This window comes from Paralichthys olivaceus, chromosome 12 (assembly GCF_024713975.1).
Source record: "Paralichthys olivaceus isolate ysfri-2021 chromosome 12, ASM2471397v2, whole genome shotgun sequence".
NCBI classification, from domain to species: Eukaryota; Metazoa; Chordata; class Actinopteri; order Pleuronectiformes; family Paralichthyidae; genus Paralichthys; species Paralichthys olivaceus.
The window spans coordinates 19,994,562-20,006,419 of NC_091104.1; the positions used below are offsets into that span (position 1 = coordinate 19,994,562).

The following is an 11,858-nucleotide window of genomic DNA, read 5'->3' on the forward strand; positions in this document are numbered from 1 at the left end:
TTTTAAAAGAAACTCAGCTGTATCACCTGAATTGTGCTGTGCTTTACAGTGCATGAAAACAAGCAGGGGGGTCCACAACATTTATCTAATAGTAGTAGATATTTTTTGGGTTTGTTTTGTTTTTATTTATTTGACCTTTATTTAACCAGAAAGTCAAAATAGGCAGCAAATATATAGTGTCAAAAATAACACAGAAAAAAGCAAACAGACAGAAACACTGCAATCAATGACAAAAATGAATTAAGGAAATAAAAAGCACACGTTTACAGGAATGACATTATTCTATGAAAATTGATGTTTGAAATACTCATCTTAAAGGTTCAGTGTGTAAGATGCAGGTGAAAGGGATCTATTGGCAGAAAATGAATATAAATGAATACTAGTGATTTTTCACGTTTCATCTAAATTCTAAAGGTTTTTGTTTTCTTTACTGAAGAATGAGCCATTTATATTTAAATACTTTATATTTACATCGGGAGCGGGTCCTCTCTACGGAGGCTGACATGTTTTTTACATGAGTCCAGACTGGACAAACTAAACACCTTTTGAGTTTTTATGACAACTGAAGTTACCACAGGTTCTTTTTCATGTTTGGAAGGAGAGGGAGAGGTGAGGGGTGTTCAGCTGCAACAAGCAATTTCAACACGAGATATCACAAAACTCTACACACTGTACTTTTAATGGTTGATGTTGTCATTTTTTTTGCCAAATCATTTTTTAAAGCACAGAATTCAACAATTTATAATTGAAATGTTACATTTCCTGCAGAGACCTGCAGTAAGAGGAATCCACAAAAGACCTGGGAAGGTAGGATTAAATAACGTTTACACATGTTTAGGACATTCTTGCACTGGAATAAAAATGGTTGCACAACCCATGGTTGTAATGAATTGTCAATTTCCTGATCCAGATTATCGTACATGAACAAGCTCAGTTTGGTGGTGAAGCGATGGAGTTCTACTGTGATGTAGAAGATGCCACCACAATGAAGCTGTCCCCTGTCATCTCAATCAGAGTCATCAGAGGATGGTAAGGGTCTTCTTGCTGGTTCATGTTGATATGAGAAAATGTTTTCTTGTTCTTAACTGTGGAAATATCATAACTGAGTTTAAGAAGAGATTGTCATTTGTTCTCCAATCCAGTCCATGATTTCTCTATGTCCCCATTAGCATGTACAGTATTTTCTGGAGCATGTACAGTATTTTCTGGAGCCTCCACAGCTGTGATGTAGCTATTAAACTGTCCCTTCACCTCTTCACATGGTAACATTAATAATTTCCTCTACTCATCTCTCTTCAGCTGGCTTCTCTATGAGAAACCCAGCTTCCAGGGCCGTGTCATAGCGCTTGAGGAAGGTCCAACAGAGCATATAGTGAACATATGGGCGGATCAGGGAACTCCAACAACACTGGACCAGAATGGTCAACCTGCTCCAACTGCACCCGTGGTCATAGGTTCTCTCCGACTGGCAGTAAGAGTAAGTTACCTTGTTCATTTATCTTACTGCTTGTTCATCTGTCATACTGCATCCATGTTGCCACTGTTTGTCCTGTGGGGTTGTTTATCATCTCATGTTACGCCTGTGGGATTTGTTAATGGGTTTTTGCGATCAGCATTAAACTTTATATAAAGATGGACAACATGAAAGCTCTCTCGAAGTGAGTACAAATATGTTTTATTGCCCCCTGGTGGGTGGCTGCAATATATATTTATATCATAAACCAAACTAAAATACATTTCAAAGATGTTTTCAATCATTTTATGTAGTTATTTTCACACTGAAGTTTGTTCAGGTTTTCATGTTTCTAATGAGTTTAGTGTGAGTCACTTGTTGGATGCTTAAAAAAATGAGACTGACTCCAGATCGGTGGAGCACAGGTTTCAGAAGGACCTTGATACCACGGCTCCTCTCCACAATCACTGTTGACTCTGGCTCCAAATGACAACGAGAAGTACTCGTTGTTCGCAGCCGTATCCCGGATAATTTAGCTCTATATTTTTACAATGGGAGGAAGTGGAGACTCGTTGTCCATCTTTTTTTTTTTTTTTTAATCTATCAAACTAAAATACAAGTAGTATTGAAAAAGTGTGTAACCATAAACTGGCATTTCATATTCTCTCAGTTTCATGCTCCTCTTCAGTTGTTCTTTGATTAGACAGATTCTGAATTCATTTTTTTCAGTTTTACATTTTATAACATGTGGGTGGACTTCTTATATTTAAACATTTAGAAGAGTTTCTTTTTTAACAAATATGTGATATTTTTCAGTATCAGTTAAATTAAAGCTTTTGTATCGCTATGCATCTTTGCATTAGCACTGGGAATTCCAAATACCCAGCCTTATTTGTTCTTTTTCAAATGAAAAACTTTCTCACAGAGTTAAATTTGTACTTTTTGTTGTGTAGGACTACAGCATGGCCCGGATCGACCTGTTTACAGAGGTTAATGGGAGGGGGAGGATGTCATCTTACTGTGATGATGCTGTAGAGCTTGGCACCTATGGGATCCCTCAGACCTCTGGCTCCATCAAGGTCCATTCTGGAGTGTAAGTTTAGCTGTGCACTTTTTTATTTTGTGACGGTGAGACATGATGATGTAGACCTGATTACAGGGTGGTAGAATTAACATGAGGGGGAAGCATTGAATATAATATATAGTGCGATAGCAACAGAAAAACTAAGAAGATAGGTAAGTGTATTGGATTTGCGCGTGTGTGTGTGTTTGCACAAGGTAAGAACTGAAACCTGAACTGAATAGTTAAATAGGGAGGAAAGGAAGACATAATGAAAACATAAAACAAACAAACAAACAGGGAAATTAAGTTATTTTCCCCCTTTTTTTTTTTTTTACCTCTGCCAGGAAGTTACATTTTAAAGTTACATTTTAAAGTACAAAAGAGAGGATGGAATGTTAATTAAGTAGATATCTAAGGAATTTATTTATCATGTATTAAGTTCATAATAGCTAAAATATAAAAGAGGAGAAAATAAAATCTCTAATTTAAAGTTACAGGGAACATATTAAACTGACGGTGTTCAATCAATCCATCAAATTTTATTTGTATAGCCCATATTCACAAATCACATTTTGTCTCATAGGGCTTGTTGCATTATGGGAACATCCCATATACAGTACTATATATCTGACCTAGTTTGTCAAAAAATAGTGCCTGGTTTTTTTCATCATTCATTTTCATTGCTGGTGGTAACTCTGCAGCTATAACTAGTAGTTATTTTTCAGGAAACTGTAGGGGAAGGGTCTGTGTGTGTGTGTGTCTGTGTGTGTGTGTGTGTGTGTGTGTGTGTGTGCAGCATCTGTTTTGTGTCTGTGAAGGAATGCAGGCCGCGGGGTAGGGCTTGTGCTGCTGATTACAGATGGTTAGCATGTCAACTGGCTCATGGTGTGTAAAGGGTGAAAGTGAACTCCCTTCGCTCGGTAGTAGGATCAGAAAGAACTGTGAAGAAAAAGGTCACTAAAGGGTCATTACACTCCATATGTTAACCCACTCACCTTTGCTCTCCTTTTCTTCCCCTGTCTCACGCTGACGCTGTGTATCTGTAGCTGGCTGGTGTATACCGATGCAGGCTTTCGAGGTTTTGTAGGAGTGCTGGAGGTGGGCGAGTACCCCTGCCCAGAGAGCTGGGGTTTCTCCCAGCCCTTAATCGGCTCGCTCAGACCAATCCGAATGGTACAGCACATGAAGCAAGCATTGTTTCTTCTCTAGTGTCGTCTTGTCGCTTGTCTTATAATGACAAATGTGTATCTCTTCATTCCAGGGAGCAATAAGGGTCGAGCATCCTCATGAAGTCAAGGTTTGTTTTGCATTATACCACAACTCCTGTATCTATAATTATCTGCGGTGAATATAAAGTACACTATGCTTCCTCTTTTTCTCTTTCACCATCTCTTCTTATCTCTCTCCTTATAAAGTAGAAGCCGACTACATTGCTATGATTTTGATCTCCCAGCTTCAACACTGTAATTTCTTCCCCTTTAATTCCTGAAGTACTACCCCTCAGCACAGGGTCTTTTATTTACACCTCAAACTATCCTAGGCCCTGTTCAGACCTGGTATTAACATCCGTCCAGAGAGATCTAATCACAAACGGACAGTGTTGAGCTCGTCTGCTCACAAATGGTATTAAATTCTTCATATGTTTCCCAGGCCACCTACGAATGTGATCAGATCTCAGGACACATTTGGGTGCATTCAAACTGAACGTAGCGCTGACCATCACTCAGACTGGATGTTCATAACAGGTGTTAACAGCGTCCTAAAAGAACTAAATTCAGTCTCCAGTTCCTTCAGAAGAAACACATGTAAAATCCCTGAGTTTCTTAATAGGTTCTTGCATACTGGACTTTATGTAGTGATCCTGTATTTTATCTCCATCATCTGTCAGGTATTTCTTTTTATTATGGTCTGTATGTATTTCCCTCGGAAGGCATAATAAATTGGACCATTGACTTGGTTCTCTTGGAATCTCCCTGCAGTGGAATTAACACAGTTTCAGCTCAAAGAAAGAGACGTGACAGCATATACAATAACATTTTTACGTTGTGCCTTTGCTATGCTGGCATAAATGTGAGCTACGCTATATTAAAATATATTGTAATCCATGGAATGAATAGTATTCTGCCTTTGGATAAGAAATGGGCCCAAAACAAATGCATGGGCATAAACTGATGTCTGCTTGCAACTTAGACTCATCTTCTTCTTCCTCTTCTTTCCTGTTCCAGGCTTTGGTGTTTGAAAAGCCCAACTTTGATGGAGAGTGCATAGAGGTGGACAGTGATGTGTACAATTTGCAAGAAGCAGAAGAGGAGAACTCAGACACACATGATGAGAAAGAGAAAACATTGCCAACAGTGGGTTCTATAAAGATACTCTGTGGTCTGTGAGTATCAGCTTGAGAAATCCAACTCTGTGTGTGTGCTTATTACATAATTTATAAATATTTCATGATTGATATTTCATGATATTTCTTTGTCTTGTCCTAGTTGGGTGGGATATTTGGAGGCAGACTTTGAGGGTCAGCAGTACATCCTTGAGGAGGGGGAATATCCTGATTACAGTGACTGGGGAGGATCTGAGGACGGAATCCTGTCACTTCGACCTGTGTGCACAGTAAGTGTCACCTGAAATACTGACCTGCAGTTTATTTCCATATTTCCATGTATTTTTTCTGCTGATACTACAAGAAAAAAAGTAAATGTCCTGCATGGAAGAGTTTTATTGTTAATGACAGGACTGCCTTTTCACTTACTAATTATTTTACCATGTGACTTATTTTCTTCCTAAGGATTTCCAGTCTCCACATGTTAAACTCTTCAGTGAGCAGAACTTTGATCAGCTGGGACTCAATGCCGACTTACTGGGTCCCATCCTCAACATGGAGGACATCAGCCATGGTATAAGGACCCAGTCCATCGACGTCATGGGTGGAGTGTAAGTCCAAAACAAAAGAAAAAATAAAATAACAATAACAAGGTTAAGATTCATATGGAAGGGAGTGTCCTGGTAGCTGAATAGTTAAAATGCAGCCCAACAGCAACGACAATGCGTGGTTTGAATCCAGCTGGGGATCACACCCATTCTCTCCCTCATGCTTCCTGCTTACTGCTCCACTGCTGACTGTCAAATAAACAAAAACATAACAAAAAACTAGAAGGGTGCTCGGAGAGTGCATACCTCAGTACAAGCTAACGCCCTATCTGACCCTTTTAAAAAAAGTGCTTGTTTATCTAGATCTGACTCAAAATGTATTCAATTTTTTCATTTCAATTTTATTTGTATAGCTCCAAATCACATCCCACATTATCTCAACAGAGAGACCGGGAATAGTTGTGTAACTATCAAACCCCGACTTGATATTTTTTAGATGTAACAATGTTAATGTTGATAGTAGCACCTGTAAATAAAAATAATAATAATTGTCAGGACTGTTTGCTGTCCTGGCTCCTAAATGGTGGAACGAGCTCCCAGTTGACATCAGGACAGCAGAAAGTCTACACATCCAGACTAAAGACACATCTCTTCTGACTACTCCTTGGATAAAAAAAAAATAAAAGTTGTTGCTCTTAATATGGCTACTTACATGTAGCTTTTTGCAAATTGTACTTACTTGATTCTTGTTGTTCTGGGTTTGTACCCTCACAGTTGAATGCACTTATTGTAAGTTGCATGGATGAAGACTTCAGCTAAATGAAATGTAATGTAATGTGATGTTGAGTAGTGTCAGATCTGGATCCTGCAGAGCTGGAGAAATGCTGATGAAAACATAATTATAAATAGATTTTTTTTTTTAAATCATAAGAAGGGAGATAAACATTTGACTCTGTTCCTCACTTCACAGACATGACAAAGTGTTCTCGTACTATACACACCTACACACATAATGCCCTCTATGAATTCTTCACACCTTTATAGTGTTTGCTTCACTCTGTATCGCCTGTTAAATTGTTTTACAACCTCTTTGAGGGGTAGACTTCCTCTTCTCCTAATGATTCACTGTTCAAGTCAGTGATTTAATCAGAGAACCAATCAGATGACGATGGCCTGCTTTTCCAAAATGTGATTGTCAAGTGACAGTATTAGTCATTATTTTGTCTAGTAGAAGAGTTCTGCTGAATTAGTCAGTCACTGTGGTTTTGTGCATCTGAGGAAGTTGTGTTTTGTGTGTCGCTGGCAGATGGGTGGCATTTGAAAAACCTGGGTTCAGTGGAGAGCTGTATGTGCTGGAGAAAGGCCTGTATGCCAACCCGGACGACTGGGGAGCCCAGAACTTCAAGATCTCATCCATACAGCCAGTCTTCCATGTAAGGAGTGATCTGTTTTGTAGCTGCAACCATTGGTCGACTGACAGAGAATTCAAAATCAATTAAACAACATCAATAAGTCATTTTCAAGCAAAATCATTTTATGGCTCCAGCATCACAAATGTTAGAATATGTTGCTTTTCATTGTCTTATCATTATAGTAAATTGACCCTTTTGGGATTTTGGACAATGAGTCGTACAAAAAAAGATATTTTATGTCATCAACTTCGATTAAGCATTTAATCAAAAAAAGAATCTGCAGATTTTAGGGCATTTCTTTGAATTTCTTAAAAATGTTCAGGTGGAAATAATTTGATTTTGGTGGTTGAAGGTGACTTCATGAGTCTGGAAAAAACAAATGTATATCGTCTTAAACTGTACTATTTGGAGAAGACATACAACGGGGGGGGGGGGGGTATGGGTTTTAAATATGGTTTATTGTGATGTAATTATAAAGAAGCGTAATATGTAATGATTAGTTTAAACTTTTTGATGTTAGAAACAACTATATATTTGTCTCCAAGAAGTCTCATAGTGCAGAGCCTATGTTCCTAATGCTCCCTTCCTCTCTGTTTTATAGGAGATGCTGATGGGATCATCAAAATACAAGGTATCATCCATTCATGGCCTTATATAAAATAGACAAGACCACTTCTCTCCACTTGTTCTGGTTGTGTTTGTTGGCGGGGTCACTAAAGTGTATATTGTGGTACTGTGTGTTACAGGTGCAGCTCTACTCTGAGCCAGACTTCCAGGGAAGGATGGTCGCTCTGGAGGAGAACACAGAAGCTCTGGATGACGACTTCATGCCCAGGTCCTGTAAGGTGGTGGTTGGCAGGTAGGCACAAAACACCAGGTTGAACTGCAAGCAGCATAATAAATGATGTATAAGTTATTAATAAATACTTACTTATTGTAAGTGGCTTTGGATAAAAGCGTCAGCTAAATGATATGTAATGTAATGTAAAGTTCTGTTTGTCATAGTGGGCTGTAAACACACTAACACAGAAGCTGTAAAACTTGCTTATAGTTATCATAAGAAATAGTTTCTGTATCTGTGCATTTGAGTTAAATGGAAAAAATAGTGTCATAAGAAGTCATTTCAAACATACATAGCCTACAGAGTTTTGGGCAAAACAGAAGATTATCAATGACAACAATATGTGTGTATGTGTTTGTTTCAGCTGGGTGGCCTATGAAGGAGCACAGTTCACAGAGAAGATGTACGTGCTGGAGGAGGGAGAATATCCCAACACAGATGCCATGGGCTTCTTGTCCTCAGACTCTACCATCCGCTCCATACACACCTCTGGAAATGTGAGTACAGTGTATGTGTGTATGTAGAAAATAATGTGAAAATTAATTTTTCTGCCCTTTGGATTTGGATATGAGAATTTCGGTTAAACTCTCTCCTCCTCTCTCCAGGTGCTGTCTCTGCCCTCCATCATCTTGTTCAGTAAGGTCGGCTGCAGAGGTCGCAGGGTGGTGTTCAGTAATGGCATGGTGAATCTGCTGCAGGCGGGCTTGGACACACACATACGCTCCCTGGTGGTGGAGGGAGGAATGTAGGTCTCCATTTTTTTATTTCTACTGATATATTTATTGTAATTTTAAAGGTGCCATTGAATGCTAACGTTAGCTATGTGGCTATAGCAAAAACTTTCATAAAGCACCTTTCAAAGGCACAGTCCATAATCTATAAATAACAAACAAATAGCCACACAGACAGGAATCCATACACAGTGAACACCTGACCAGTCTGGCCAATATATGCGGTTATTCCTCAGCTAATATTGGCACAAATATATTGCTGTTGCCCTATATGTTGTCCGATATGAAAACGTTTTTTAAAATTGTGACATATGAATTTGACGTATTTGTGATGCATAAACTCAAAAGGTAACAAAGTTAACTATTAGCAAATTCTTATTTGTAGTTCCTGGACAGGATCTATGTACAGATTAGTGACAGATAAACAGAAACATGAGCCACCATGAGCTGCCACAACAGCTTCAATACACCTGAGCAATGAGTCCTGGAACACTAGAGGGATGGAGGACCATTCGTCCAAAAGATATGTGATACTGCTGTGTTTAGATGATGTGATGGAGAGCTCTTTATCACACATCAGAGAAACATATTTCATATATTTATAAAATAGCAAACAGCAAACCAAATTTGAATTCATTTATGTTTTATAGTTACGTAAAATATATCTAAATGAAATTACTGCTAAAGCACATATATTTGATTATTTTTTAACCACTTCTATAAATTAAACACTTCAGTTATATATCACTATACTTTAAATGTTTGTAGAAAAACTTGATTTTGATTTTTACCTGAACACTTACCCAAACCCCTAGCTACTGATGTTTTGAGGAACCCAAAAAAGGTTGTACATTCAGATCATTATAATATTGCTCCAAAGGTTTTGACAAGTGCTTACAAAATTCCCAAAAATGGTGTTAGCTTAGTTTTTAGAACTGGACACGTTCGTGTTAAGAGCCTAAGATGTCAAAAATGTGAGGAACCCACTGAGATTTAAAATGGGTAAAAACGACAGCTGTAAATCATGGAGCTCAGCTTGGAATGTGAATAGACTGGTTTTTTTTTTTTTATTATCCTTCAGGTTCATAAAACTGAACTAACGCGCATAGTTGCCCGTCCTTTCTCCAGGTGGGTCGTGTATGAACAAAGCAACTACCGTGGTCAACAGCTGCTTCTTCAACCAGGGGATGTGACTGACTTGTGCAAGTTAAGCAGCTTGCAGCAGATAGGATCCCTGCGTCCTTTACACCAGGTACACAAGGAGAGATAAGAAATGATAATACCTGCATTGTAGAGCTAAATAGGTCTCATGCATGCTCTCACTTTGACGTATATATTCATTTATAAAATCAAACATTTAGCTTTTGAATCTTTTCTTACAGAAGCAGATGTACTTCTGCCTGCGGAACAGGGAGACAGGATGCATAATGTCCCTAACAGGAACTATGGATGACATTAAGCTGATGAGGGTTCAGGCTGTGGAAGAGACAGGAGGAGTGGAGCAGGTCTGGCTCTATCGGGACGGACACCTCACTTGCAAGGTACTCAGCTACATCAACAACAATCAAATCCTGCTAAAACACTGGTCAGGGTTACCTTGAGGGAATCCAGTTGTCTAATAACCCTCAAATTTGTTGGAAGTTGCATCTAAACTTACTTTAGATGCAACAATAGACAATGTTTATGGATGCAAAAACTGTTGTATTGTGTCCTGAAGAGTTGAGTACCGCCCTCTCAACCCAGTGACAAGCTCAGTCATCTGCAAAAAGATCTGCGCTGAGCAAAAGCACATGCAACAACAAGGAAGAGAACTCTCACCTACTTTCCCCCAACAAACGTCTGATTGTGTTCACAGGAAAACACAACCTGACCCAGAGGTACTGAATAACAAAACCCACATCTCTGTAGTGGAATCTTTTCGACATATGCAACATCCAAAACAGGAAATAACTTATATTCTCTAGAGACCTCATTCATTCCACTGGCTACCTCCACTACAAAGGTTATGGTTTCAGTCAAGTTTGTCGTCTTTTAGTAGGATGTATTAATAAAACTGATGAACAGATTTAATGGAAGTTGGTACTAATGCAAAAGGAAATGGATTGAGCAGAACATGATTATGCAGATTTATCCTTCATCACCATCTGTTATCAGTAATATTGCTATAATGTTAGAATGTGGTGAAAATGTTCAATAATTACTGATACACAAAGTGAAGTAATTTCATCTTATTGTATATATAAATAATGTATTAATTACAGATTTTATTTTAATAATTATAATAATAATAACAACAATAATAATAAATGACTATTTATACAGTACTTTTAAAAATCCCAGTTACAAAGTGTTTCACAAACATTAAACAGAAAAAATATTCAGTGCAATAACCAATTTAAACAAGTCAAATACAGCAATGGAACAAACAAAAGTGAGAAGTTAAGCTACTTTGTGAAAAAGCTGAGACAAAAGCTACTATGTTGCTTTCTGGACCTGATATGCAACTGTGGAATTTTTACCACAATACACCATGAAACCAGTAACCATTTCATCCTGAGTAGATTATGTTGACAGGCTATTTGCTGCAATATCATAACGTTAAACGAGCTCTCATTGATGCATCTCCGTCCTCCCTCCCTCCAGCTGATCGAGGACTGTTTCCTGGAGACCTCAGGCAGCGTAGTGATGGCGGGGAGTCGACTTACTGTTTCCCCGGAGCGCGGCAAGGACAACCAGCTGTGGAACGTTACGCCAGACGGCCTAGTGCGCTTCCACCTCAAACCTGAACTGGTCCTGGAGGTCAAAGGTCAGAGAGCTTTCTCTTTACTGCCCCACCCATCATCATTGTTGAGCTCATGTTTATGGAATACATCCAAAAACAGAGATTTCTGGAATTTTTACACAGATTGTTAAATGGTCTGGATTTTATTAGGGCCCGAGCACCGACCGTGCTAAGGCCCTATTGAAATTGGTCCGATTATTATTATTTCACCGCACACTTACTTGTGTTTTTTCAGGGCCTAAACATGCTTGAAACTCATGAAACTGCACAGAACATTCAACAGTGTCTAAAATTTAAGTATTCTGGATGCATTTAAAATGGGCGTGGCAACAGGGCGCAACAGCGCCTCCTAAAACGCAGCCCCTGAGTTAGCTTCCAACGATCTTTGCAAAAATCGGTGCACACGTGTATCATGACCAGACGAACAAAAAGGAGCATTATGAAAATTGCAACGGGAAGTTGGCCATTATTTGGATTTAGTGGCCATTTTAAATGTGTATTTTAAGGAACTCCACCTAGAGCTTTCATCAGATCTTCAAATTTGATGAGTGTCATCTTATCAAGATGGAGATTAAACTTCCCCAGTTTTTTTGTTTTCGTCACACGATGTGACTGTGGTGTCAAGTTTTGATGATTTTTTTTTTTAACTTGAGGCTTCATCAGAGCCCCCACGTGAACAGATCTATTAGTCTGTATGTAGTGATA

At 38.7% G+C, this 11,858-nt stretch overlaps 1 protein-coding gene across 4 annotated transcripts in view; it reads left to right on the forward strand.

The window, feature by feature from the left end:
* crybg1a (crystallin beta-gamma domain containing 1a) overlaps positions 1-11,858 on the forward strand; it is a 43,032-nt gene that overhangs the window by 30,060 nt on the left and 1,114 nt on the right. For all 4 annotated transcript variants that reach the window (XM_069536140.1, XM_069536141.1, XM_069536142.1 and 1 more), the window contains 17 exons: positions 769-807; positions 911-1,029; positions 1,300-1,477; positions 2,407-2,546; positions 3,563-3,689; positions 3,778-3,813; positions 4,742-4,899; positions 5,003-5,129; positions 5,305-5,450; positions 6,694-6,820; positions 7,401-7,430; positions 7,546-7,658; positions 8,005-8,137; positions 8,246-8,385; positions 9,500-9,623; positions 9,754-9,912; positions 11,015-11,177. In XM_069536140.1, coding sequence (XP_069392241.1) covers positions 769-807; positions 911-1,029; positions 1,300-1,477; positions 2,407-2,546; positions 3,563-3,689; positions 3,778-3,813; positions 4,742-4,899; positions 5,003-5,129; positions 5,305-5,450; positions 6,694-6,820; positions 7,401-7,430; positions 7,546-7,658; positions 8,005-8,137; positions 8,246-8,385; positions 9,500-9,623; positions 9,754-9,912; positions 11,015-11,177 — 2,059 coding nt within the window. The remainder of the gene's footprint in view (positions 1-768; positions 808-910; positions 1,030-1,299; positions 1,478-2,406; positions 2,547-3,562; positions 3,690-3,777; positions 3,814-4,741; positions 4,900-5,002; positions 5,130-5,304; positions 5,451-6,693; positions 6,821-7,400; positions 7,431-7,545; positions 7,659-8,004; positions 8,138-8,245; positions 8,386-9,499; positions 9,624-9,753; positions 9,913-11,014; positions 11,178-11,858) is intronic.